Consider the following 27,451-nt stretch of genomic DNA (forward strand, 5'->3'; position numbering starts at 1 on the left):
ACATGTTTTTGTGCTGTCTACCTGCTTCCCCCTAGTGTTCTTAACTCAGATATTATCTAAATGAAATGAATTGTTGAGTCTTTCTCTTTGGCTACCTTCTTGGGATTCTTCTTAGAATTCAAATCTATTAAAAAAAAGTGTTAATGATCTTTTCAACCTGAAGCATTTCTCTGCTTTGCTTCTATCTCCATGTAATTCAACACAGTGACCATAAAAACCGTGATTACTTGCTCAGCTATGTAGAGCATACTCATCTCACAGAATATTAGATGGATGCCTCAAAGATGAAATGTGTCAAGCTGGGGAGATACCTTAGCCAGTGAAAGCTTCCTGCACAAGCATGAATACCCAAGTTCAATTCTCAGGACTCATGCGCAAGATACAGGCATGGTGGTGCACTTCTGATCCCAGTGCTGGGGAGGCAGAGACAGGCAGATCTCTGGGATTAGTCCCGCCAGCCTAAACTAACTGGTGAGGCCCAGGTCCCAGTGAGAGACCCTGACTCAAAACATGTTAGATGGCTCCTGAGGAACAATGCCTGACATTCACCTCTGGCCTTCACACACACACACACACACACACACACACAGTTCACACACACACAGTTCACACACACACAGTTCACACACACACACAGTTCACACACACACAGTTCACACACACACCACACACACACAATACACACACACAGTTCACACACACACCACACACACACAGTTCACACACACACCACACACACAATACACACACATTTCACACACAGTTCACACACACCACACACACACACCACGCACACACCACACACAGTTCACATAAAAGAATAAAACAAGCATCACTAACATCTGTATAAAAATAGACATGGTATCTAATAACACAATAAAATTAATTGGTCATGCTGGGCAATGGTCACATACCTTTAACTCAAGCACTCGGGAGGCAGAGGCAGGCAAATCTCTGTGAGTTTGAGGCCAACCTGGACTACAGAGTGAGTTCCAAGTTAGCCATGGCTACACAGAGAAACTATATCTCAAAAATCCAAAAAAAAATTAATTGGTCAAAATAGATTAAATTTGTCAAATAAGGTGGCATTCCAAGGTAGGTGTGGTGGTTTTGCTTGATTGCAACCTTCGGGAGACAGAAACAAGACCTCTAGGCCAGCTTCTTCTTCATTCTCAACCCCCAGTATCTCTTCAAGTGTCGTAACTCTTTTGGTTATGTGTGCATTCTTCACACACTAATGTATTCTTTCGGTGGAACTCCAGCTGAAGTGTCTGTGGAGACACTGGGAAAGCTGGTCCTATGAAATCACCCCTCATGCTCTCAAACCCCACGCCATATTCACTTTCACTTATCTCCTCTGCTGGGGGACAAAAGACTAGAAATTAGTAAGTTTGGGGACTGACTACTTCCATCTTCTTTCACAGAATGTTTTTATTGCACTGCTGTATGTTTTGGTATTTTCCATATGAGCAAGCACTTAGTAGCATAAGAGAATATTTCACTTCTGTGGTGTTCTCTTGTGTGACCAATTAGTGAGAATATTACAATATTACATTTTGTGAAGAAAGGCATACTGTTGTAAATAGGGTTTCCAGATATAATCAATATGTATTAGATTCTCAAATACATTTTTAAACAAAGAGAAGAAGTCATCACTAAACTCAGGGAGCTATTGAAAGCATGCTCTCCAGGGAGGTTCCCCCTCAATTCTGAAGTTATCTTGAAATATAAAGCAAGTGCATAAGAAGGGACCAGTACTGGAGTTCTATAGTCTTTAGTTCCTGAGCATCACAAAGTAAACCATTGTTCCCTCGGTGATTTGAGTGTTGATGTTATGGTTTGTAGTGAGAATAACTGCAATGGGAAATGGGGTGCCTAACAGTTCAGCCTGTATCGTTTCTTTACCGGAGGTAGTGGAAGTGAAAATCACATATCAGTACTGTGAGGCAATTGTTCAAAGTGTTTTTGCAAAATTAAATGAGTTGAATGATGAGTATGAATTGCACCTGGATCAAAACTAACTTCATCCAGACATGGCGGTGCACACCTTTAATCCCAGCATTTGGGAGGCAGAAGCAGGTGAATCTCTGTAATTCAACATCAGCCTGGTGGACATACTTCCAGGACAGCCACTCTATGTAGGTAGACCCTGTTTCTAAAGAAGAAAGGGGAGGAGGGGAATAATAAAGGAAGCAGAAGAAGGAAGAGAAGGAGGAGGAGGAGGAAGAAGAAGAAGAAGAAGAGGAGGAGGAGGAGGAGGAGGAGGAGGAGGAAGGAGAGGAGAAAGAGAAGAAGGAGAAGGAGAAGAAGAGACTGACACTCTCAGAAAATTAAGTATGAAGTAAATCAGACTGGATATGCCTAAAAACATTTGGGATTTAAAAAAAAAAGAAGGAAATTTATACCACCATATTGCTGCTCAATAAATATACAATGTTATTGCTCCCTGAGATTATTTAGGCCAAGACTTGTTACAGTCATGTTTGGCTCACTAGTGGAGTATTAAAGATTTAAGCACACTTATGTCAACAGATATTATGCCTGTAGAGATAATCCTGGAAATTTTTGCGAAAAAGCATTTCTGATAATAGATGTTGAACGTTATTTAATGTATGGAAATTACTAAAAAACGCCAAACAACAGAGGTTGCAGTTTCCTACTGTGGACTTTGGGTGCCGCTGTTGGCCAGTCTAGAGAGCCAGAAGCACCACTTCTCGCGCAGCCGCAGAGCGCTTTCCGAAGAGCCCTTTCTCCGCCTTATCCTTTTATACCGCATCTTCCAAGCAAAAGAAGAATCGTTTCGTGAACTAGAACTGGCATCAAAGACATTTGGAGCCAGGAATATCCGCAGCACGGAGCTTCCTCGTAACCCGGCGTCTCCAGGTTGGTGAGCGAGCAAAAGGGAACCAGAAGAATGTGGGAGGGCGCTGCCGAAAGGCGCCGGGTACCGAGGCGGCCAATGCTCCTTCCTTTCCTGCTGCCTTTGTTCTGCACCGCGCTCTCTGAGCAGATCCGCTACAAGATCCCCGAGGAAATGCCCACCGGCTCGGTAGTGGGGAACCTCGCCAAGGACCTGGGCTTCAGTGTCCAGGAACTACCGACGCGAAAGCTGCGTATCAGTTCCAAGAAGCCTTACTTCAGAGTGAGCGCAACCAGCGGGGAGTTGCTAGTGAGCAGCAGGCTGGACAGGGAGCAGATTTGCGGGAAGAAGCCGATGTGTGTTCTGGAATTTGAGGCTGTTGCTGAAAACCCGTTGAAATTTTATCACGTGAGCGTGGAGCTTGAGGACATTAATGACCACGTGCCAAAATTCACGCACACATCCTTTGAATTGCAAATAAGTGAGTCCACAAAACCAGGGACACGATTTATCTTAGGATCAGCCCATGATGCAGACATTGGAACCAATTCTCTGCAGAATTACCAGCTGAGTCCCAACGATCATTTTTCACTGGTGAATAAAGAGAAGTCAGACGGTAGTAAATACCCTGAAATGATACTGAAGACACCTCTAGACCGGGAAAAGCAGAAATCCTACCACTTGACCTTGACTGCTTTGGACTTTGGGCATCCACCCCTCAACGGCACTGCACAGATACAAGTCCTAGTGACTGACGCCAATGATAACCCTCCAGTGTTCAGCCAAGATATATACAGGGTGAGCCTGCCAGAAAACGTGCACCCGGGAACCACCGTGCTTAGGGTGGCTGCCACCGATCAGGACGAGGGTGTCTATTCCCAGATCACGTATTCTTTTAGCGAAGCTGGCCAGATCACACAGTTTAACCTGGATTCTAACACCGGGGAAATTACTACTCTGGATACATTAGACTTCGAAGAAGTCAAAGAATATTCCCTTGTTTTGGAAGCAAGGGATGGTGGGGGAATGATTGCACAATGTACGGTAGAGATAGAAGTCCTGGATGAAAATGACCATGTCCCAGAAGTGTTGTTCCAGTCTCTACCGGATCTCGTAATGGAGGACGCTGAGCCAGGAACACACATCGCTCTGCTTAAAACCCAAGACAAAGATTCTGGACGCAATGGAGACGTTATCTGCAAACTAGTAGGCGGTGTTCCATTTAAAATACTCACTTCCTCAAGAAACACATATACATTAGTGACAGACGGGGTTCTAGACCGCGAGCAGAACCCAGAATACAACATTACTATCAGAGCCACCGACAAGGGTGAGCCGCCCCTCTCTTCCAGCGCTAGCGTCATCTTGCACATTGGGGACGTGAACGATAAAGCTCCAGTTTTCACAAAGGTTTCATACCTGGTCCATGTAGCAGAGAACAATCCACCTGGAGCCTCCATCGCTCAAGTTAGCGCCTCTGACCCGGATTTAGGGCCCAATGGCGATGTTTCCTACTCCATCATAGCCAGCGACCTGGAACCTAAATCGCTGTGGTCATACGTGACTGTAAACGCACAGAGCGGAGTGGTGTTCGCGCAGCGCGCCTTCGACCACGAGCAGCTCCGCTCCTTCCAGCTGACATTGCAGGCCCGCGACCAGGGCTCGCCCGCGCTCAGCGCCAACGTGAGCATGCGCATACTGGTGGGCGACCTCAACGACAACGCTCCGCGCGTGCTGTACCCCACGCTGGAGCTCGACGGCTCTGCGCTCTTTGACATGGTACCTCGTGCTGCCGAGCCCGGATATCTGATCACCAAAGTGGTTGCGGTGGACGCCGATTCCGGACACAATGCCTGGTTGTCGTACCACGTGCTGCAGGCCAGTGATCCCGGACTCTTCAGCCTGGGGCTGCGCACTGGCGAGGTGCGCACAGCGCGCGCCTTGGGTGACAGAGACTCTGCGCGACAGCGCCTTCTGGTCGCTGTGCGTGATGGTGGGCAGCCACCGCTCTCGGCTACAGCAACGCTCCACCTGATCTTCGCTGACAGCCTGCAGGAGGTCCTGCCAGACCTCAGAGATGACCCACTGCCTCCTGACCCTCAATCCGAGCTGCAGTTCTACTTGGTGGTGGCCTTGGCCTTGATTTCTGTGCTTTTCCTCCTGGCTGTGATTCTAGCCATCGCACTTCGACTGCGACACTCTTCCAGCTCCTCTGTCTGGGGCTGCTTTCAGTCAGAAGTTATGGTTCCCCCCAACTACAGCGACGGGACTTTGTCGTATTCCTACAACCTGTGTACTGCTCCCACGGGGAAGGCAGAGTTTAATGCCCTAACATGTAATGATCAGTTGAATTCAGGACAAGATATACTTTTTGGAGATTCAGCGGGAGCCTTGTTTCCACTTTGTAATTCCAGTGAGTCAGCGTCCCATCAGGTGAGTTTCCTGCGAGTATAATATACTCCTTTCTACTCACTTGGCCTTATTCTCAGGAAATACATACTTTTCAGATAAAGTCAGTTCTTAGGGCAATGCTGGTGAAGAGTTGGTGGTGTGGTTCAGTGTTAGAGCACCTGCCTAGTGTGCTGACTCAGTCCCTAAGACCACCATGAAAAGTTTAGTGGGTTAAAAAGTGCTCATGGGGGCTGGAGAGAGACTCGGCAGTTAAGAGCAATGGCTGCATCGCAGGTGCATCGCAGCTGACAATTTTCTGTAAATCCAGTTCCAAGGGATCAGACTCCCTCTTCTGGACTCTGAGGGTACCAGGCACACACAGGGCACAGACACACATGCCAACAAAACCAAATACATTTAATAGATAAATAATACATTTAACAGATAAATAATCCTGAACAGTGATCATCTAATTCTTCAAAGAATAAAGTATGAGCACTTCTGTGCCTTATAGGTATGGCGTACCAAACTCAAATGATCAGAAAGTGGTCTTACCTACAATGTGAAAATTTACTGACTCTCCCTAGAATTTAGTGAGAGTTCTCCATGAATTTTCTTCCTTTTGCTTAATACAATATAAGATGAATACTTGTAGCTTAAACATACTTTAATTATAAAAGCAGTCCTGGAGCTGGGTGTGGTGGCTCATGTCTTTAATCCCAGCACTTGGGAAGCAGAGGCAGATGGATCTCTGGGTTTGAGGCCAACTGAGAGTTACAGTACTGCCAGGGCTACACAGAGAAACTCGGTCTAGAAAAACCAAAACAAACGAGCAAAAGTCATTGAGACTCAGCAGTTAAGAACACTGGCTGCTCTTTCAGAGGACCTAGGTTCAAATCCCAGAACCCATATGGTGCTTCACAACTGTCTGTAACTCCAGTTACGTGAGATATGACGCCCTCTTCTGGTCTCCAAGGGTGAAAGACATGAAAGTGACACAGACTTACATGCAAAGAAAATTCCATACACACAAAAAGTCACTGAAATGATCCTTAAAGAAAAAAGTATTTTCTACTGATGTATCTGTTCTAGTTTCTATAATCTGTTTGTTTCATGTGATTAATCCCTTTCCCACCAAAGACTTCCAAAATAAGATCTCTTAAGCTTAGCTTTATGTCCATGGCCCCTTGGACATAATTTTATGCAATATGTTATGTGTGGACAGTTACTTAGTGGAAGGTTTGGTATTCATCAGAAGATCAAAAGGTTTAATACTATATTATATACAATGCCAGAATTTGGTAAATGAAGGCAGGGCTAGCCTGGACTATGTGAGACCCTATCTAAACAAACAGCCCAAAACCCAGAAGGTCAAAAGCAGGCTGTTATTGCTGGAAGTGTAGGTTTTTGAGAGTTTCTTTGTACTGAAGCTCATTCAGTAGGCTCCCCCATTGGAGAAGAGATGAACAATGCTTTTGCTCTGTTTCTCCCCAACACACTCCAACATGCAATTTTAAAAATTATTACTAGTATTGTTTGTAAATAATATGGGGGTAGACATGCAGGTCAGAGGACAACGTTGTAAATTTCATTCTTTCCTTCTACCTTTTATATGGCTTCCAAGGATAAAACTCACGTCTCAAGGTTTGGAAGGCAAGTGCTTCTGTCTGCTGAGCCATCTGGATGAACTCTAGCAGAAAATTCTGTCTTTTCATTGTTCTCCTACACCAAAATATGTAGAGGCCTTCTACAATTTTAGACCATCTCTAGGAGAAAGGTAGTCTTGAAGTTTTCAAAATTTTAGCAAAACTTTCAAATCTGATGTGCATATAAAAAATAATATATACAAAAAGTCATAGTACCTTGTGTCATTCCTGCTGGGCAGTCTATAGCACCGGCTTCAGTTACTGACCACTTCAAACTATCGATGGAAAGCGTTTTTGTAGTGGCATTTACTGTTTGGCTTCTTGTGGTAGTTATGTGTTCCTCACTCTTTGTCATTCTGTGGGTGAAAGCTGTAGTAGTGTAGCTAACCATGTGTGTGTGTGTGTGTGTGTGTGTGTGTGTGTCCCTTAAACAGTTATCTCATTTAAAATGTAACTATTGCCAGGCTTGGTGGTACACACTTTTAATCCCAGCACCTGGAGTCAGATGTAGATGGAGCTCTGAGAGTTTGAAACCAGCCTGGTCTACAGAGTGAGTTCGAGGACAGCCAGGGCTACATAGTTAGACCCTGTCTCAAAAAAACTATCCATAGAGTTTTGCTTTTAATTGTGTCTTTATCTGTTCCTTTCAAGTATCTATCAACTAGGAAGAAATCCATGATTTAAATAAAATAACAAACCAGTATAATCTCTGATTTAAAAAAAAACAACTTGAATTGTAAAAGTATTTGTCCTGTTAAAATTTCACAACCTTAATATAAAAACTTATCGGTGTGTAATTAAATAACATTTAGAAAGGAATTGTAAAAGCATCAACTCTGTGGAAAGCTACTACAACGGTTAGTTTAAACCAGATAAAACAATCTCCGAATAATCATCTTTAAAGGATCTTTTCTAGTCTGAAATTAGGGTTCTTAATTAAACCGTATGTATTGAAAACTTTCTCACAAAGCTGGGCAACAACGGGAAATAAAACTGCCCTGTTTTCTTCTAGGAGTGAATGTAAACCGCCATTTGATGTAATGTTAATCCTCAGACCAAATAATTAACATAATCACACTTTATCACACACACGTTTGCACTTTCTTCTGAAATAAATAATTAGAAACAAATTTAAAATTAAAGTAATGAAAAGCGCCTAATAAAAGCTTAAGAAACTGCGTCTGAGTGCAGTAACACTTTAGGACTCTAAGCGCCGCTGTTCACCTTCTGGGAGAGAAATGCACCCGAAAAGCCATCAGATTCTCAGCGCTGACAAAATCAGACTGGCAGATTCCAGAGTCCAACTGCGGAACTGCGGTGAAATTCCGTCCCTAGGTTTGTGGCTCTCCAGCTTTCCGTAAGATTACTGTTCCCATCACCGCTACCAAAAACCCAACCGCCTACGCCCAGTGACGACTGGAAGGATTCTTGTGCGAATGAACAATGGCTGCTTCCAAAAATCAACACCGGCAAAGCGGGCTGGTCCTATTGTGTACGCTGATGGGGACACTGTGCCAGATCGGGGTAGGACAGATTCGCTACTCGGTTCCAGAAGAGACCGACAAAGGCACGGTCGTGGGTAACGTCTCCAAGGACCTGGGGCTGGAGCCCCGCGAGCTGGCGGAGCGCGGGGTCCGAATCGTCTCCAGAGGTAGGTCGCAGCTTTTTTCTCTAAACCCGCGGAGCGGCAGCTTGGTCACCGCGGGCAGAATAGATAGGGAGGAGCTGTGCGCCCAGAGCGCGCCCTGTCTTGTAAATATTAACATCCTAGTTGAGGACAAAGGAAAACTCTTTGGGGTAGAAATCGAAATAACTGATATTAATGATAATAATCCGAAATTCCATGTTGAAGATCTGGAAGTGAAAATTAATGAAATCGCTGCCCCCGGAGCACGGTACCCACTCCCAAAAGCAGTTGATCCAGATGTGGGCCTAAACTCCCTCCAGAGTTACCAGCTCAGCCCCAACCAACACTTCTCTCTGGATATGCAAAGAGGAGACCACGGGGCTATAAACCCAGAGCTGGTGCTGGAGCGCACCTTGGACCGAGAGGAAGAGCCCATTCACCGCCTGGTCCTCACTGCCTCTGATGGTGGCGACCCGCGCCGCTCCAGCACAGCGCTCATCCAGATCACAGTGTTGGATACAAACGACAATGCCCCTGTTTTCGACCAACCGCTTTACCGCGTGAAAGTCCTTGAGAACGTGACCCCGGGCACCTTGCTGCTTACAGTGAGAGCTAGCGACCCGGATGAGGGTGCCAATGGGAAAGTGACATATAAATTCCAGAAAATTAATGACAAACAGTCCCTGTTATTCCATCTTCATGAAATCACCGGGGAAATATCAGTAGCGAAAACTCTGGACTATGAAGAATGTTCATTATATGAAATGGAAATACAGGCAGAAGATGAAGGGGAACTAAAAGGGAGAAACAAAATGATAATTATGGTAGAAGATGTAAACGACAATCGGCCGGAAGTGAACATTACATCCTTGTTTAACCCAGTGCTGGAAAATTCTCTTCCTGGTACAGTAATCGCCTTCTTGAATGTGCATGACCGAGACTCTGGAAAGAAAGGTCAAGTTGTCTGTTCCACACACGAGAACTTGCCTTTTAAATTAGAAAAGTCAATAGATAATTATTATAGATTGGTGACATGGAAGTATCTGGACCGAGAAAAAGTCTCTGTCTACAATATCACGGTGATAGCTTCAGATCTAGGAGCCCCACCTCTGTCTACTGAAACTTGCATTGCCCTGATTGTGGCAGACACTAATGACAACCCTCCTTGTTTTCCCCATACATCCTACACGGCCTACATCCCAGAGAACAACCTGAGAGGTGCCTCCATCTTCTCCTTGACTGCACATGACCCTGACAGCCAGGAAAATGCGCAGGTCACTTACTCTGTATCTGAGGACACCATACAGGGAGCACCTCTGGCCTCTTACATCTCCATCAACTCAGACACTGGCGTCCTGTATGCACTGCAATCTTTTGACTTTGAGAAGATTCAAGACTTGCAGTTTTGGGTTATTGCCAGTGACAGCGGAAACCCACCACTCAGCAGCAAAGTGTCATTGCACTTGTTTGTATTGGATCAGAATGACAATGTTCCTGAGATTCTATACCCGGGCCTCCCCACAGATGGCTCCACTGGTGTGGAACTAGCACCTCGCTCTGCAGAGCCTGGATACCTTGTGACCAAGGTGGTGGCAGTGGACAGAGACTCAGGACAGAACGCCTGGCTATCCTACCGCCTGCTCAAGGCCAGCGAACCTGGGCTCTTCTCCGTGGGGCTGCACACGGGGGAGGTGCGCACAGCCAGGGTCCTGCTGGACAGAGATGCTCTCAAACAGAGCCTGGTGATGGCTGTGCAGGACCACGGCCAGCCTCCACTCTCCGCCACTGTAACGCTCACTGTGGCCGTGGCTAACAGTATCCCTGAAGTGTTGGCTGACTTGAGCAGCATTAGGACCCCTGGGGCCCCAGAGGATTCTGATCTCACCCTCCACTTGGTGGTGGCAGTGGCTGTTGTCTCCTGCGTCTTCCTTGTCTTTGTCATTGTCCTCCTAGCACTCAGGCTTCAACGCTGGCAGAAGTCTCGCAAGTTCCAGAGTTCCAGAGGCGGATTGCCCCCTGCACCTCCCTCACATTTTGTGGGCATCGACGGGGTACAAGCTTTTCTGCAAACCTATTCTCATGAAGTCTCCCTCACTTCAGGCTCCCAGACAAGCCACATTATCTTTCCTCAGCCCAACTATGCAGACATGCTCATTAACCAAGAAAGCAGTGAGAAAACTGATTCCTTACTAGCATCCATAGATTTCCATGAGAGTAAGGACGAAGACGCGTGTGCTCTGGTAAGTTAGCTTCTCTGGCTCTCATAGGAATTTTGAGATATGCTTGCTAAGACTTGTGTGTGCATTTAAATGATGGCAATGTCAAACTGAACACTTAAGAGTCATAGGGTACTGAAAAGACTGTTTTCAAGGGAGTTGTGTTAGTTATCAGAGTGCTTGCCTAACTTGCCCAAACCCTAAGTTTGATCCACAGCATCACACAGACTGTGCAGGGTAGCACATGCTTGTAATCCTAGCCCACGGGTAGGGTTGGTGATGGCAGGAGGATCAAAAGTTCAAGTTCATCCGCCAGTATTTTATTAAGTTCAAGGTTAGCATGGGTTATGTGAGACTCTGTCTGAAAACACCAAAAAGACCCATTCCAAAAGCTTAGACAAGACATTGTTCAACCTTTAAACATCCCATTGTTCTTTCACTAATCATCTACCACACACAGTTTTCTACTTGCGCACGTGTTTGTTCTAAGTTCGTACTACAGAAAAGTAATTTGTGTGTCCAGATCCTTAGTCGTTACCTCAGTAATCATCAAATATGTCACCGTTATATTAGTCTACAAGTAGGCGCTGCAAGATTTCTCGACTTTAAGCATCTTTTGAGGCCTGCTTTCTTCATCAGCGTTCATCAAACTCAAACCACAAGCACATTTTACAATACAGAACTTGGCAAGGGTGAAACCTGTGCATGAATGTTGAGTGGATGCGTATATAAACCTTTCCGGGTCTGTACCAATGGAAATATGGAATCTAAACCCTCAACTAGTGATTAATCTCCCTCCAAAGGAAAACTAACAAAATCTAAACTTAAACTTTCGGCTGGGGAGGGGGTGGCACATGCGATTAATCCCAACACTCATGAGGCAAAAGCAGGTGCATCTCTGTGAGTCTGAGACCAGCCTGGTCTACAAGACAAGTTCCAGGACAGCCAGGCCTGCTACACAAAGAAATGCTGTCTTGATAAAGCAAAATTAAGAAAGGAAGAGAAGAAGTGTTCCTAAGATACTGAAGGATCTGTTTCACAGACTGACTTACCTGAGCATTTTAGGCTCCACATCCATCTGAAATGTGAGATGATATTCCAATAAGTTACCAATTTCAGAGAAAAAAAACATTTCAACTAAACTATACACATTAACTGTGTTCCTTCTCGTAGCATTTGAATAAAGCTAACTCCTAGTTTGTCACCAGTCAAAAATGGTGACAAGACAAAGCCTTTGTGATTGTTGAGAAGGATCTTTCCCAAGGACTGTGCAGTGTTCCAGCCTATGTTACATATACCCTGGAGTAGAAATTAACTTCATGCTCTCTGTAACATCTGGGCGCACATTCATTTGACGAGACAACTACATAATTAGCACTTTGTTATTTTGTTAGGAGTAAAGAAAGTTGTCTCTTGTCTAGTGTGTGCAAAGTATTGCTTTGATTTCCATCACTTAAAAAACTAATTAATTAATGGAATATAAAGTTAAACCAAATATCATTATATTCAGTAACTTTATGTGTTGGGCCTACTATAAGTTCAATTTCTCCAATTTCAAAGTCATTACATTATAATAGTATAGTGCATGGGTAAAGGAATAATATTTGCAATATTTTGCAAATAATATTTGCAACACAAGTAAAATATTGTTTTGAAAATAGCTAATAATTTCCCCAGTAATTCTTAGAATGAATTAATGTAAAATAAAAAGTAGGATAGAAACTACATAATTTGGAAATAGGAAAAGGAGGAACTTAGCAGGCTGTACTATATCTGGGCTACATCACTAAGACCGTCTTCTCAAATGAGTATCTCCTAAAGAAGTAATGAAGATTCTCTTTGTTTTTATAAAGAGAATATTGACATTTCCAGGAAGAAAGGACATCTGAGGTATGGGACAGATCTGCCCAACCATAAAATTAATAATAATTTGCAACAGTACTGATATTTCCAAACATTATGAAACAGCATTGATTACTTAGAAATATTGAAAGAATTATAGAAATAAACAAAAGAGGAGTGAGAGTAGTTTCAACACAACAGCCAACAAGAAATAAATTTGTGACAATAATAATATAATAGAATCTGAGTGTAAGACTAATTTCACATTAGTTATTAAATTCTCACTCAAAAGGGTAACGCTTTGCTTTAGATAAAAGCACAGTGAATGCAGTGACCAAAGAACGGACCAACATATGTAGGTTTGTATAAAAACCATGTGGTATTTCCAACAATATTGAAAGAATAAAAAGATATATGAACGAGGTGTTTAACATCTGTTGTTCAATATTTGAACATTAAAATATGACTTATTTAGTTAGGAACAATTGTATTATTAGTTTAAAAAAAAAAGAAAAAAAAACTTTAAAACAGCAGAGGCTGCAGTTTCCTACTGTTGACTCTGGGCGCCGCTGTTGGCCAGTCTGGAGAGCCTGGAGCTCCATAACTTGCGCAGTCGCAGAGCGCTTTCCGAAGAGCCCTTTCTCCGCCTTTCCGCATCTTCCAAGCAAAAGAAGAATCGTTTCGTGAACTAGAACTGGCATCAAAGACATTTGGAGCCAGGAATATCCGCAGCACGGAGCTTCCTCGTAACCCGGCGTCTCCAGGTTGGTGAGCGAGCAAAGGGGAACCAGAAGAATGTGGGAGGGCGCTGCCGAGGGGCGCCGGGTACCGAGGCGGCCAATGCTCCTTCCTTTCCTGCTGCCTTTGTTCTGCACCGCGCTCTCTGAGCAGATCCGCTACAAGATCCCCGAGGAAATGCCCACCGGCTCGGTAGTGGGGAACCTCGCCAAGGACCTGGGCTTCAGTGTCCAGGAACTACCGACGCGAAAGCTGCGTATCAGTTCCGAGAAGCCTTACTTCAGCGTGAGCGCAACCAGCGGGGAGTTGCTAGTGAGCAGCAGGCTGGACAGGGAGCAGATTTGCGGGAAGAAGCCGGTGTGTGTTCTGGAATTTGAGGCTGTTGCTGAAAAACCGTTGAACTTTTATCACGTGAGCGTGGAGCTTGAGGACATTAATGACCACATGCCAAAATTCACGCACACTTTCTCAGAGCTGCAAATAAGTGAGTCTGCACAACCGGGCACCCGATTTATATTAGAGGTAGCAGAAGATGCAGATATTGCCTTAAACTCGCTACAGAATTATAAACTCTCTCTTAGCCCTAGTTTCTCACTAGTGAATAAAGAAAAACAAGATGGTCGTAAATACCCAGAATTGGTATTGGAGAACACGTTAGACCGTGAGCAGCAGAATTTCTACCGATTAGTCCTGACTGCTTTAGACGGCGGGAATCCTCCCCTAAGTGGCACCACTGAGCTTCGGATCCAGGTCACTGATGCCAACGACAATCCTCCGGTGTTCAACCAGGAAGTGTACAGAGTTCGCCTTCCGGAAAACGTGCCACCAGGCACAACTGTGCTACAGGTGACAGCTACCGACAAGGATGAGGGCGTGAATTCAGAGATTACTTATTCCTTCTACAGAGCTGGACAAGTGTTCAGTCTAAATTCAAAGAGTGGAGAAATTACAACACAGAGGACACTGGATTTTGAAGAAATCAAAGACTATTCTATAGTGGTGGAAGCGCGCGATGGCGGAGGCCTGGTTGCTCAATGCACAGTTGAAATTAACATTCAGGATGAAAATGACAACAGACCAGAAATTACAGTTCGCTCTCTACTCGAAACGATTCCAGAAAACGCAGCGCCAGGAACACTAATTGCATTGATCAAAATCCAAGACAGAGATTCCGGGGAAAACGGGGAGGTTAATTGTGGACTAGACGGTGAGGTGCCCTTTAAAATCATCTCATCTTCCAAAAACTCGTATAAATTAGTAACAGACAGAACCTTAGACCGAGAGCTTACCCCAGAATACAATGTCACCATCACCGCCATTGATAGAGGCAAGCCACCCCTGTCCTCCATGACAAAAATCACCCTACACATTGGTGACGTCAATGACAACACTCCGCTTTTCCATCAGACATCCTACTTGGTGTACGTAGCCGAGAACAACCCACCTGGAGCCTCCATCGCCCAAGTCAGCGCATCTGACCCAGATTTGGGATCCAATGGCGATGTTTCCTACTCCATCATAGCCAGCGATCTGGAACCTAAATCGCTGTGGTCATACGTGACCGTGAATGCACAGAGCGGAGTGGTGTTCGCGCAGCGCGCCTTCGACCACGAGCAGCTCCGCTCCTTCCAGCTGACACTGCAGGCCCGCGACCAGGGCTCGCCCGCGCTCAGCGCCAACGTGAGCATGCGCATACTGGTGGGCGACCGCAACGACAACGCACCCCGCGTGCTGTACCCCGAACTAGAGCCAGAAGGATCAGCGCTATTCGAAATGGTACCGCGCGCCGCAGAGCCAGGATACCTGGTCACCAAAGTGGTGGCGGTGGATGCAGACTCGGGACACAATGCCTGGTTGTCGTACCACGTGCTGCAGGCCAGTGATCCCGGACTCTTCAGCCTGGGCCTGCGCACTGGCGAGGTGCGCACAGCGCGTGCCTTGGGAGACAAGGACGCGGCGCGGCAGCGTCTGTTGGTTGGTGTTCGCGATGGTGGACAGCCGCCTCTCTCGGCCACCGCCACGCTGCTTCTAGTATTCGCTGACAGCATGCAGGAGGCCCTGCCAGACCTCAATAACCGCCCACTATCACCTGACCCTCAAGCTGAGCTGCAGTTCTACTTGGTGGTGGCCTTGGCCTTGATTTCTGTGCTTTTCCTCCTGGCTGTGATTCTAGCCATCGCGCTTCGACTGCGACACTCTTCCAGCCCCTCTGTCTGGGGCTGCTTTCAGCCTGGACTTTGTTCTGAATCTAGACCTGTGGTTCCCCCCAACTACAGCGAAGGCACTTTGCCATATTCCTATAATCTGTATGGTGCACATGTCGGAAAGACAGAGTGTAATTTTCTAAAATGCAGTGAGCCATTGAGTTCAGGACAAGGCCTTCTTTGCCCTGAGTCATCGGGGGCCTTGTTTCCACTTTGTGATCCCAGTGAGCCGACTTCCCACCCGGAACCTCTAACACCGGTGAGTTTCATTGAAACTTTTGCTTTTCTCTTCCTGAACTCCCCAACTATCTATAGTTACATGCCAATACAGCACGTTTTCTGGTCGCGTGAGTCCTCTTCAAACAAGTTAAAATGGCTCAAAGTTCTATTTCCTTTCATCTTTAAAATGACGTGAACTGTGATATAAAGTGAGCTCCAGAAAGAAATGTAAAAGGTTACGGGTTTACGGTGTAGTGAACCATCCACACAGTACTGAGAGTGTGTGCTGTTAGCTTCACAACACAGTAAGTGGACATTTTTTTTTTCAAAGTGATTGAAATTTACCTGTTGATTTTCACTTTTTTTGAGACAGAGTCTTGCTTTGTAGTTTCTAGGGTGGTCTTGGTTCATGACTCCCTATGTATCCCAGGCTGGCCTGGAAGTTATTATACTGTGTGTCAGAGCCCAGCCTAGAATGGGAGGTTCTACTGTCTCAGTCTCCTGCAGGCTGGATTGTAAATCTGAATCACCATTCTTTCTATTATGGTATACATTGGCAAACATTAAATTTAGAGTACATAGTAATTTGCCAGGTAGTAAGTGGCACAAGCCTTTAATCCCAGCACTCAGGAGGCAGAGGCAGGTAGATCTGTTCGAGGCCACCTGGTCTACAGAGGAAGTCCAGGACAGCCAGGGATCTGTTATACAGAGAAGCCCTGTCTCAAAAACAAAAACAAAAAACAACCACACAACCAAAAAAAGTTACTTCATCCTTTATTAAGCTCATTGTTATCCCTCTTTACTGACTTCACTGCGAGCTCCCTTTCTTGTGTTTATTCCTCATAGTTAGCTTCTTAGACTTACCTAACAAAGTCAAGGCTTTTTGACTCCCCTAAAAAGACATGAAAACTACTTATGTGTTTGTGGAATGAAAGAGACTTGCTGAGTTCTTCAGACTCATCTCACTGAGTTCTATCACTTTGTGGGGGAACTGTGAGATCCTACAGGAAAGAAAAGATTGTGGTTGGGATGCAGTGGTGGAGCACTACTTACAGGATGGGGTGCAATGGTGGAGCACTACTTACAGGACAGGGTGCAGTGGTGGAGCACTACTTACAGGACAGGGTGCAGTGGTGGAGCACTACTTACAGGACGGGGTGCCATGGTGGAGCACTACTTACAGGACGGGGTGCAGTGGTGGAGCACTACTTACAGGATGGAGTGCAGTGGTGGAGCACTACTTACAGGACGGAGTGCAGTGGTGGAGCACTACTTACAGGACGGGGTGCAGTGGTGGAGCACTACTTACAGGACGGGGTGCAGTGGAGACACTGGAGTTATAGACTGATATGAACCACTATGTGGGTCCTCTGGAAGAGAAGCCAGTGCTTTTAACTGCTGAGTCATCTCTGTTTAGCCCTTTCCTCCAATTCTTTTTGTTTTGGTTTTGTCTTGGGTATGGAGGTTTTGCGTTTTGAGACAAGGTTTCTCTGTGTATGATTGTTCTGTAACTCACTCTGTAGACCAGGCTAGTCTCTACCTCCTGAGTGCTAGGATTAAAGGTGTCACCACCACTGGCTACTTTCCTCTGATCCTTTATATATAATCTTTGAAAAAGGAAGGGTAAGGAGAAAACACTGGATTCATCTTATAATTTGAAGTCACAAAGGTTTTCCCACCGTGCTTGTGGTGGGTTCTGAGTTAGTGCTTCTTAAAGGCCAAAGCTATTAGTTAGGTATGCATACAAGACTGCCATCTCATATTACGTCTTTGTTTGGTTTCCTCTGACAGTCATAATATAGTAGATGACGTCTTTAAGAACATATTGCTTCTATGCATAACACCAATTACCACTTACTTCTTAGTCGTAGACATTCATTCTGTATTTTGTGTTCTTTTCACTAAATTATTACTTAACTTTAAATGAACTTTAGAATAAGAAGTGTATGATTGCTGGGCATTGGTGGCACACACCTTTAATTCCAGCACTTGGGAGGCAGAGGCTCTGTGAGTTTGAGTAAGCCTGGTCTACAAGAGCTAGCTCCAGGACTGGTTCCAAAGCTACAGAGAAACCTGTCTTGAAAAAGAAAAAGTGAATGCCCACTTTAAGATTTAATAATTTCTTGCTTCCTTTCTTTTCTTCTTGTCCTGGGGATTGAGCTCATGACCTCATACATCTAGGCGAGTTATTTTCTAATGAGCCATATCTCAACCCTTGAACTGTGTGAAGGTTGGGGATGTAGCTCAGGGGTAGAACACTTGCCTAGAATGCTGAAGTTCTAGGTTTCATCCCCAGCACCACACACACACACACACACACACACACACACACACACACACTGTCATGATGAAGGATTGAACATTTCCTTTTTCAAATGTTAATTTTTATTTTCCCAATACCTGTACATGCACCATGCATTCACATCAAAAGCTAAACCTTTTGTGAACTAGTGGAAAGGTTTAAATGGTCACATGAATGTGAAGTTTAAAACCTTAATCCTGCCTGTCCCTTGTGACAGCACATATTTTGTCCCAATTCTTGGGAGGCAGAGGCAAGTAGGATCTCCATGAGTTTGAGGCCAGCCTGGTCTACAGAGTGAGTTTCAGGACAGCCAAGGACTACACAGTGAAACCTAGTCTTTAAACACACACACACACACACACACACACACACACCTCTATCTTGTTAAGATTTTTATATAAATAGGTAAGGTAAGAAATATATAAATATCGTCCAAGTAAAATTTTTGTATAGCACAAAAGTTTTAAAGAAACTATGAATTTTATCATTAAAATTGATAAATTTATTATATCTTCAAAGTAGGTACTCCATCTATATATTCATTTAGTGTAATTATGACCCATACTTGGTGGTGTGCGCTTTTAATCCCGGCACACGGGAGGCAGAGACAGGAGTATCTCTGTGAGTTTGTGGCCAGTCTGGTCTATATAGTAGTTCCAGGACAGCCAGGGCTATATAATGAGGTCCTGACAGGAAAAATAATGGAACCAATATAATTATGGAATAAACACGTATATCATACAAGTATAAAGGAAATGATAGATATTACATAACATTCATATCAAAATTATGTCTAAGAGTTGTAAAGACATGCAAAACAAAGCACCATAGAAATAAAATTATAACAATTTAGAGAGTATGTACATCCAAAATTTAAAGTGAATTAGGTTAACATTAAGCTAAAACTCTTCAGAGAGTTAATACAGAAATATCATTCCACTTCATTTACAACTCAGATATTCACAAATTGTCATTGTTTTGCAATATAAATACAAGAAGATGCTTAGAAAATCTAAAATCACAATAAGAATCCAATACTATTTTCATCAATCATCTATAATCAAATATGTCACGGGGGAGAGGATTCACACGAGTAGAACCACTCCAGAGGCTGAGGCAGGAGTATTGCTTGAGTACAAGCCTTCAAGACCAGCCTAAGTGACTCCATTTCTGTAAGACACTTTCTCGAAGGAACAAAAGGAAGTAAGGATGGAGGGATGGGTGGATGAAGAAAGAAACAAAGAAAGAAAAAAGAAAGATTGGGAAGAGGGGAAGGGAGGGGGGACAAAAGGAGAGGAGGCTTGAGAAAGGAACGGAGGGAAGGAGGGTGTAGTAACCATTTAGGACTCTGAGCGCCGCTGTTCACCAACTGAAAGGAAAACTCCGCATTCCATCCGGATTTTCACGTCAGCAACTACACAAAGCCCTGTGTATCCTACAAACTGGTTCCCGGGCAAAGCTCAACATTTTAACTTGGAGTGCTCTGGCTTTCTCCTGAGGAATAAGTATCATCGGACAATTGTGGGAAGAAAGAAGAGACTAGGGAGTAAGTGAGCACAAAAAGCATTCTGAGAAAATTCCGGAGCAAAGGCAACAATGGCTGCCGGCACCAGACGCCCGCCCTGCGGAAGACTGATCCTCCTTTGCGCGCTGCTAGGGATGCTGTGGGAGGCCAGGGCCAGACAGATCCGCTATTTGGTACCAGAAGAGACGGAAAAGGGTTATATGGTGGGAAATATCTCTAAGGACCTGGGACTGGATCCCCGTGAGCTGGCGGAGCACGGAGTTCGCATCATCTCCAAAGGTAAGATTCAGCTTTTCTCTCTGAGCCCGCGGAGCGGCAGCTTGGTCACCGCAGGCAGGATAGACCGGGAGGAGCTGTGTGCCCAGGGCACTCCCTGTCTCCTAAGCTTTAAAGTCCTAGTTGAAGACAGAGTGAAACTTTATGGGGTGGAAGTAGAGGTGCTTGATATCAACGACAATCCGCCGAAATTTGAGGCTGAAAATTTGATAGTAAAAATCAGCGAAATCGCTGCCCCCGGAGCACGGTACCCACTCCCAGAAGCGGTTGATCCAGATGTGGGCATAAACTCCCTCCAGAGTTACCAGCTCAGCCCCAACCAACACTTCTCTCTACACCTGCAAACTGGAGACGATGGAACGATAAACCCAGAGCTGGTGCTGGAGCGCACCCTGGACCGAGAGGAAGAACCCATTCACCACCTGGTCCTCACAGCCTCCGATGGCGGCGACCCGCGCCGCTCCAGCACAGCGCTCATCCAGATCACAGTGTTGGATACAAACGACAATGCCCCTGTTTTCGACCAACCGCTTTACCGCGTGAAAGTCCTTGAGAACGTGACCCCGGGCACCTTGCTGCTTACAGTGAGAGCTAGCGACCCGGATGAGGGTACCAATGGGAAAGTGACATATAAATTCCAGAAAATTAATGAAAAACAGTCCCTGTTATTCCATCTTCATGAAAATACCGGAGAAATATCAGTAGCGAAAACTCTGGATTATGAAGAATGTTCATTATATGAAATGGAAATACAGGCTGAAGATGGTGGGGGACTCAAAGGGCGGACCAAACTGGTAATTATGGTAGAAGATGTAAACGACAATCGGCCGGAAGTGACCATTACATCTCTGTTTAGCCCCGTGAGGGAAGATGCGCCTCCAGGGACTGTAATCGTTCTTTTCAATGCTCAAGATCAAGACTCAGGAAAGAACGGTCAAGTTGTCTGTTCCATCCAGGAGAACCCGTCTTTTAAATTAGAAAATTCAGTAGATGATTACTACAGGTTGTTGACAACCCAGACTCTGGATCGAGAAAAAGCTTCTGAGTATAACATCACAGTGACGGCAACAGACAGGGGAACCCCATCCATGTCCACAGAAAGTCACATCACCCTGTACGTAGCTGACATCAATGACAATCCACCTGCCTTCTCTCAAACTTCATACTCAGTCTATGTCCCTGAAAACAACCCCAGAGGCACCTCCATCTTCTCAGTTACTGCCCATGACCCCGATGACAGTGAGAACGCTAAGGTGACTTACTCTTTGGTGGAGAACACCATCCAGGGAGCTCCACTCTCCTCCTTTGTCTCCATCAACTCCGACACCGGTGTGCTCTATGCTCTGCAATCCTTTGACTATGAGCAGTTTCGAAATCTGCAGATGCAGGTGAGGGCAAGCGACAGTGGACATCCCCCACTCAGCAGCAACGCCTCCCTGACTGTGTTTCTACTGGATCAGAATGACAATGCTCCCAGGATCCTGTACCCCTCCCTCCCAACAGATGGCTCCACCGGTGTGGAGCTGGCGCCCCGCTCAGCAGAGGCCGGATATCTAGTGACCAAGGTGGTGGCGGTGGACAAAGACTCGGGGCAGAATGCCTGGTTGTCTTACCGTCTGCTCAAGGCTAGTGAGCCCGGACTCTTCACAGTAGGGCTCCGCTCAGGCGAAGTGCGCACAGCTCGGGCGCTGCTAGACAGAGACGCACTCAAGCAAAGCCTCGTGGTGGCTGTCCAGGATCATGGTCAACCCCCTCTTTCTGCCACCGTCACTCTCACAGTGGCTGTGGCAGACAGCATCCCCGACATCCTGGCTGACTTGGGTAGTGTCGACACTCCTGCAGACCCTGATTCTGATATCACACTCTACCTGGTAGTGGCAGTTGCTGTGGTCTCCTGTGTCTTCCTTGTCTTTGTACTTGCACTGCTGGCCCTTAGGCTAAGGCGCTGGCACGCTTCGCATCGGCTACAGGCTACGTCGGGCGGATTGACTGGGGTACCACCATCACATGTTGTGGGCGTGCATGGGGTTCAAGCTTTCCTACAGACCTATTCTCAAGAGTTCTCCCTAACACCTGACTCTGGGAAGAGCCACCTAATCTTCCCGCAGCCCAACTACGCAGACACGCTCATCAGCCAGGAGAGCTGTGGGAAAAGCGAACCTGTGTGCAGCTCAGTTGAGTCCAAGTTTCCCATTGATGACACTCCTTTGGTTCCTGTGAGTTTGGGTTTTTTCCCATTATTAATTTATGATAATTAGCTGTCTGCTTTCATGTTGCATAAGTCGATGTTTACGTATTTGTAACCACTCAAGTTTTCACTGAGCCTAGTCTTTCAGTTGATTGGTCGGACATCACTGATATGATTTTCACTTTTTTATTATAAAATTCTTGTCAGTAGGGGCGGTTCCTATTTTCCTGCATGGCTAGAGCGGCTTGGTTGGTCATGGTTGGTGGCTCTCTACTATCTCTCCAGCTGGAGTTCTCTTCTTGACATTAAGTGGTCATTGTTCCTCATGCCCCTCAGTGTAGTTCTTCCTCGTAAAACAGTTTCCAGTGTGACCCTTCCGTAAGGGTGAAACAATAGGTGACCCTTTCTTGGAGAAACAGCTGAAACCCCAGTCTCTGCCCCCACATTTTTATTTTGTGACAGGAAAATACCTCAATGAACCATTGTTTTTTAGACCGTAAGTTTGTAGAAATTATTTGTGCTAAAGATCTTTTCTGAGGCAGGGTGGTGGTAGCGCACGCCTTTAATCCCAGTGCTCAGGAGGCAGAGGCAGGCGGATCTCTGTGAGTTTGAGGCCAGCCTGGGCTACAGAGTGAGTTCCAGGACAGGCTCCCAAGCTACAGAGAAACCCTGTCTTGAAGAACAAAACAAAAAGGAAATCTTTTCTGAGGGTGATTCAAGTTTCAGCTATGATTCCCAAACCCCAGCAAAGCCTTTTTGTCTTTTCTTCTTTTAATGGTGAAAACTGTAGAATCCTTTACAGTAATGACATTAAAGGCTTGGGTTTCCTAGTGCTATAATATCAAGTTATGAAAAATAGCTTGACACTCTTCTTTCAAGTGTATGCTTGTGCAAGAGAAGTTGCTAATATGAGGAATTAAAAATTTGTCAAATATAGGGAATTAAAATTTTGTCTCCAGCTCAATTCGCCAACCTCAAGAAGTAGTTAGGATGTAAGTTAGAAACTGGTATCCGAACCTGCTGCAGAAGAATCTAAAAAGATTTTCTTGGATTTTAACTATTAGGAAAAATAATTTATTACTTGGTTTTTTCAACATAAGGTCAACATTCAGGGATGGCATGCAGGAGAACACTTGAACATAACTTGGAGATGGGAGTATTGCTCAGTGGCAGAGTACTTGGCTGTCCTGTGTGAGACACCCAGTTTCCCTGTGCCTGAAAAAGAAAGGGAAAGAGATGAAACCTCCAAATGTCTATTCTACAGCCTGGTGCCTGTCTTTAATCCCAGTACTTGGGAGGCAGAGGCAGGCAGATCTCTGTGAGTTTGAGGACAATCTGGTCTACAGAGTGAGTTCCAGGACAACCAGGTTTATGTAGAAAAACACTGTCTTAAAAAAAATGTGTTTTTTCAAGACAGGGTTTCTCTGTAGCTTTAGAGCCTGTCCTGAAACTAGCTCTTGTGCACAGCTCTGGGTTCAATCTGCATCGCCTTAAAAATGAAGTAGAAGAAACCACTCTTTCTTCTGTATGCTAATAGAAGAAAATAAGAATTCTCTGGAAATCTAATTTTCTAATTATGTAGTATAGAAATTTTTCAAATTTCTCTTCTGAGGAGTCACATCTGTATTTAAATTAATTCATGTAAAATGCACGTTAATTTGGGGAAAACAACACAGATACTCATGATGTATGTATCTATGACATGGTAAGTAGATAACAGTCTACACAGAACATCTCAATGCTTATTAGCATATGTTAACCATGACATTTTCATACATGTGTGCAATGTGTTGCAATCACATTCAGTTCTCATTACCACCCCTCACCTCCAGCCTACTCCCAACCTTCCCCTTCCTCTTCCCAACTGGCCCCACTACTTCGTCCGTGTCTTTTGTGTGGTTTTTATCAGAGTGGTTTACAAGAGCACAGGTGAGGACATTTTCGTTTGTCTTGGTTTAGTTCAGTTGGCTTTTTGACTCAGGGTCCTGTTGTATCTCCCAGGCTCATCTTCAATTCTTTATCTTGTGCATGCAGACACATGACTTCACACCCAACTGCCCCTTAGCTCTAAAACCACAACATAGGTAACTGGGCTGATGACTGGAAAGGCTGTGGGAAGCAAGCAGTGCTGGTGCTTTTAAGCTTTGTGTGTAGACAACAGATTGTAGAACATAAATAGGCTGGAAATGAAATTACTGGTATTTTTGTTTCTTTAAAAAAAGAAAGTGTTAAATTACACCATATATTTTGGATTTTCTCCTCAATAGCCAGAAAGATCAATGCACACTAGACAAAGATTGGTTTTATATTCATCACTGTTGAAGGTGGTTGGTTGGTCTGAGCTATACCTGAAGATTCATAACACAATACTTAATATTCTACAGTGTCGTACAAATTTCCAATTATATATAATTGCCTTTAAAACCTTAATACATAAGTACTCACTGTAATCCCATAGTAAGATTAAATTTTGAGGCTATTACATAGCTGCATATTCAGAACAATATATACATTTTGGAAAGGGATTTCTAAACAAGATAAACTGCAATTCCACTCAAAGCCTCTGGGCGCCGCTGTCGGCCAGTGCAGCGCAAACTCCAAAGACCCGGATCCCTCGGTCTCTAGGCTGGAATTTCCTGCGCAGAAGCGAATACATTCCAAAGGGAACTCTCATTCACAGAGACTAAGACACCGATTCCCAGACCCAAACTGGGATCCCGCTGTCCTGGGTTTAACGCACTACTGCCTCAGAAAATTGCACTCTATCCTGCTGTGAAGAACCGAAGACCCAGAGAGAACCCGAGCCTACAATGGGAGGGAGCTGCGCGCACAGGCGGCGCCCCAGCCGCCCGCAGGTACTGTTTACACTGCTGCTGCCTTTGTTCTGTCTTGCGCTGGCCAAGCCGGTCCGCTACTCCATCCCGGAGGAGCTGGACCGCGGCTCTGTGGTGGGGAACCTGGCCAAGGATCTGGGGCTCAGTGTCCTGGAAGTGTCGGCTCGGAAGCTGCGGGTTAGCGCTGAGAAGCTGCACTTCAGCGTAGACGCGGAGAGCGGGGACTTACTGGTGAAGGACCGCATAGACCGTGAGCAGATATGCAAGGAGAGAAGAAGGTGTGAGCTGCAGTTGGAAGCCGTACTGGAAAACCCCTTGAATATTTTTCATGTCGTTGTGGAAATTGAGGACGTTAATGATCACGCTCCTCAATTCGAGAAGAAAGAAACGCGTTTAGAAATTCTAGAAACTGTGTCAGTTGGTACACGAATACCTCTTGAACCTGCCACTGACCCCGACATAAGTTCGAATTCAATTAAAGATTACCAAATAAGCCCCAACCCTTATTTCTCACTAATGGTTAGAGTTAATCCTGATGGCGGCAAAATCCCGGAGCTATCTCTTGAGAAACTCCTAGACAGGGAAGAACAGAGGTCTCATCGCTTGATACTGACTGCCTTGGATGGAGGGGACCCGCCTCGAAGAGCTACCACTCAGATAGAAATATCTGTAAAGGACACCAACGACAACCCTCCAGCGTTCAGCAAGGAGGAATACAGAACCAGTGTTAGTGAAAATCTGCCGCCAGGATCCTCCGTGTTGCAAGTGACAGCCACTGATGAGGATGAGGGCGTCAATGCTGAGGTAAGTTACTACTTTCGGAGCACGGCCCAGAGCACAAGGCACGTGTTCTCTCTAGATGAGAAAACAGGCGTGATTAGGAATACCCAGCCATTGGATTTCGAAGATGTAGAAAGATACACCATGGAAGTGGAAGCGAAAGATGGAGGCGGTCTCTCCACACAGTGTAAAATCATCATAGAAGTCCTAGATGAGAACGACAACAGTCCAGAAATAGTCATCACCTCTCTTTCTGAACGTATCTTGGAGAATTCTCCCCCAGGAGTGGTGGTTGCCCTCTTCAAAACGAGAGATCGGGATACCGGGGGAAACGGAGAAGTGGCTTGTGACATAGGCAAAGCCCTGCCTTTCAAGATTCAGGCTTCTTCTAGCAACTACTACAAGTTAGTAACAGATGGAGCCATAGACCGAGAGCAGGACCCACAGTATAATGTCACCATCACCGCCACAGACAGGGGCAAGCCACCCCTTTCTTCCAGTACAACCATCACTCTGCACATCACTGACGTAAACGATAACGCCCCGGCTTTCCAGAAGTCGTCTTACATAGTCCACGTGGCGGAGAACAACCCACCCGGAGCCTCCATCGCTCAAGTCAGCGCCTCTGACCCGGATTTGGGATCCAATGGTCACATCTCCTACTCCATCATAGCCAGTGACTTGGAACCTAAATTGTTGTGGTCTTACGTGACCGTGAACGCACAGAGCGGCGTGGTGTTCGCGCAGCGCGCCTTCGACCACGAGCAGCTACGCTCCTTCCAGCTGACAATGCAGGCACGCGACCAGGGCTCGCCCGCGCTCAGCGCCAACGTGAGCATGCGCGTGCTGGTAGGCGATCGAAACGACAACGCACCCCGCGTGCTGTACCCCGAACTAGAGCCAGAAGGATCAGCGCTATTCGAAATGGTACCGCGCGCCGCAGAGCCAGGATACCTGGTCACCAAAGTAGTGGCTGTGGATGCAGACTCGGGACACAATGCCTGGTTGTCGTACCACGTGCTGCAGGCCAGCGATCCCGGACTCTTCAGCCTGGGCCTGCGCACTGGCGAGGTGCGCACAGCGCGTGCCTTGGGAGACAAGGACGCGGCGCGGCAGCGTCTGTTGGTTGGTGTTCGCGATGGTGGACAGCCGCCTCTCTCGGCCACCGCCACGCTGCTTCTAGTATTTGCTGACAGCCTGCAGGAGGCCCTGCCAGACCTCACTGACCGCCCACTATCCCCTGACCCTCAAGCTGAGCTGCAGTTCTACTTGGTGGTGGCCTTGGCCTTGATTTCTGTGCTTTTCCTCCTGGCTGTGATTCTAGCCATCGCGCTTCGATTGCGACACTCTTCCAGCCCCTCTGTCTGGGACTGCTTTCAATCTGGTCTTTGCTCTAAGACTAGACCAGGGGTTTCTCTCAACTATAATGAGGGGACTCTGCCTTATTCCTACAATCTGTGCGTTGGGCATACTGGAAAGCCAGAGTTAAATTTCCTGAAATGTAGCGCACCCCTGCCTTCTGCTGAAGACATAGTTTGCAATAGTTCTCCGGGGGCTTTAATCCCGCTTCACGTTGGGGATGATTTAACAACACATCCTGAGACTCTAACACCGGTAAGTTTCGTTTTATTCTTTAATAATCCTAGTTTCTCTTATTTCAGGCATAGTAACTTTGCTTTCATATCTAAGTTCATATTTGAAAAACCAGTAGCTAACTGCCACCATGTCTTCTCAATTATGAAATGACAACTTTTCATTCATAAATTGATCTTATCCTTCAGTGGAAAAAATAAAGTTAACAAA

The 27,451-nt window shown here is 45.6% G+C and overlaps 1 protein-coding gene across 20 annotated transcripts in view; it reads left to right on the forward strand.

The window, feature by feature from the left end:
• Nucleotides 1–27,451, forward strand: part of LOC126491964 (protocadherin gamma-C4) — a 182,201-nt gene that overhangs the window by 68,925 nt on the left and 85,825 nt on the right. Inside the window, exons 1-2 of one of the 20 annotated variants that reach the window (XM_050128000.1) lie at nucleotides 2,389–4,783; nucleotides 15,241–15,783. The exons of 11 other annotated variants lie outside the window; for them this stretch is intronic. In XM_050128000.1, the coding sequence (XP_049983957.1) occupies nucleotides 2,915–4,783; nucleotides 15,241–15,783 (2,412 nt within the window). In that variant the 5' untranslated portion in view covers nucleotides 2,389–2,914. Of the gene's footprint in view, nucleotides 1–2,388; nucleotides 5,294–8,075; nucleotides 10,765–15,074; nucleotides 15,784–19,414; nucleotides 22,063–23,850; nucleotides 27,263–27,451 lie in introns of those variants that run through there. 8 more of the 20 variants (XM_050128002.1, XM_050128008.1, XM_050128005.1 and 5 more) reach the window with 8 other exon arrangements.

The sequence above is a fragment of the Alexandromys fortis genome, unplaced genomic scaffold, assembly GCF_014885135.2.
Source record: "Alexandromys fortis isolate MF-2015 unplaced genomic scaffold, M_Fortis_MF-2015_v1.1 scaffold_283, whole genome shotgun sequence".
Lineage (NCBI taxonomy): Eukaryota > Metazoa > Chordata > Mammalia > Rodentia > Cricetidae > Alexandromys > Alexandromys fortis.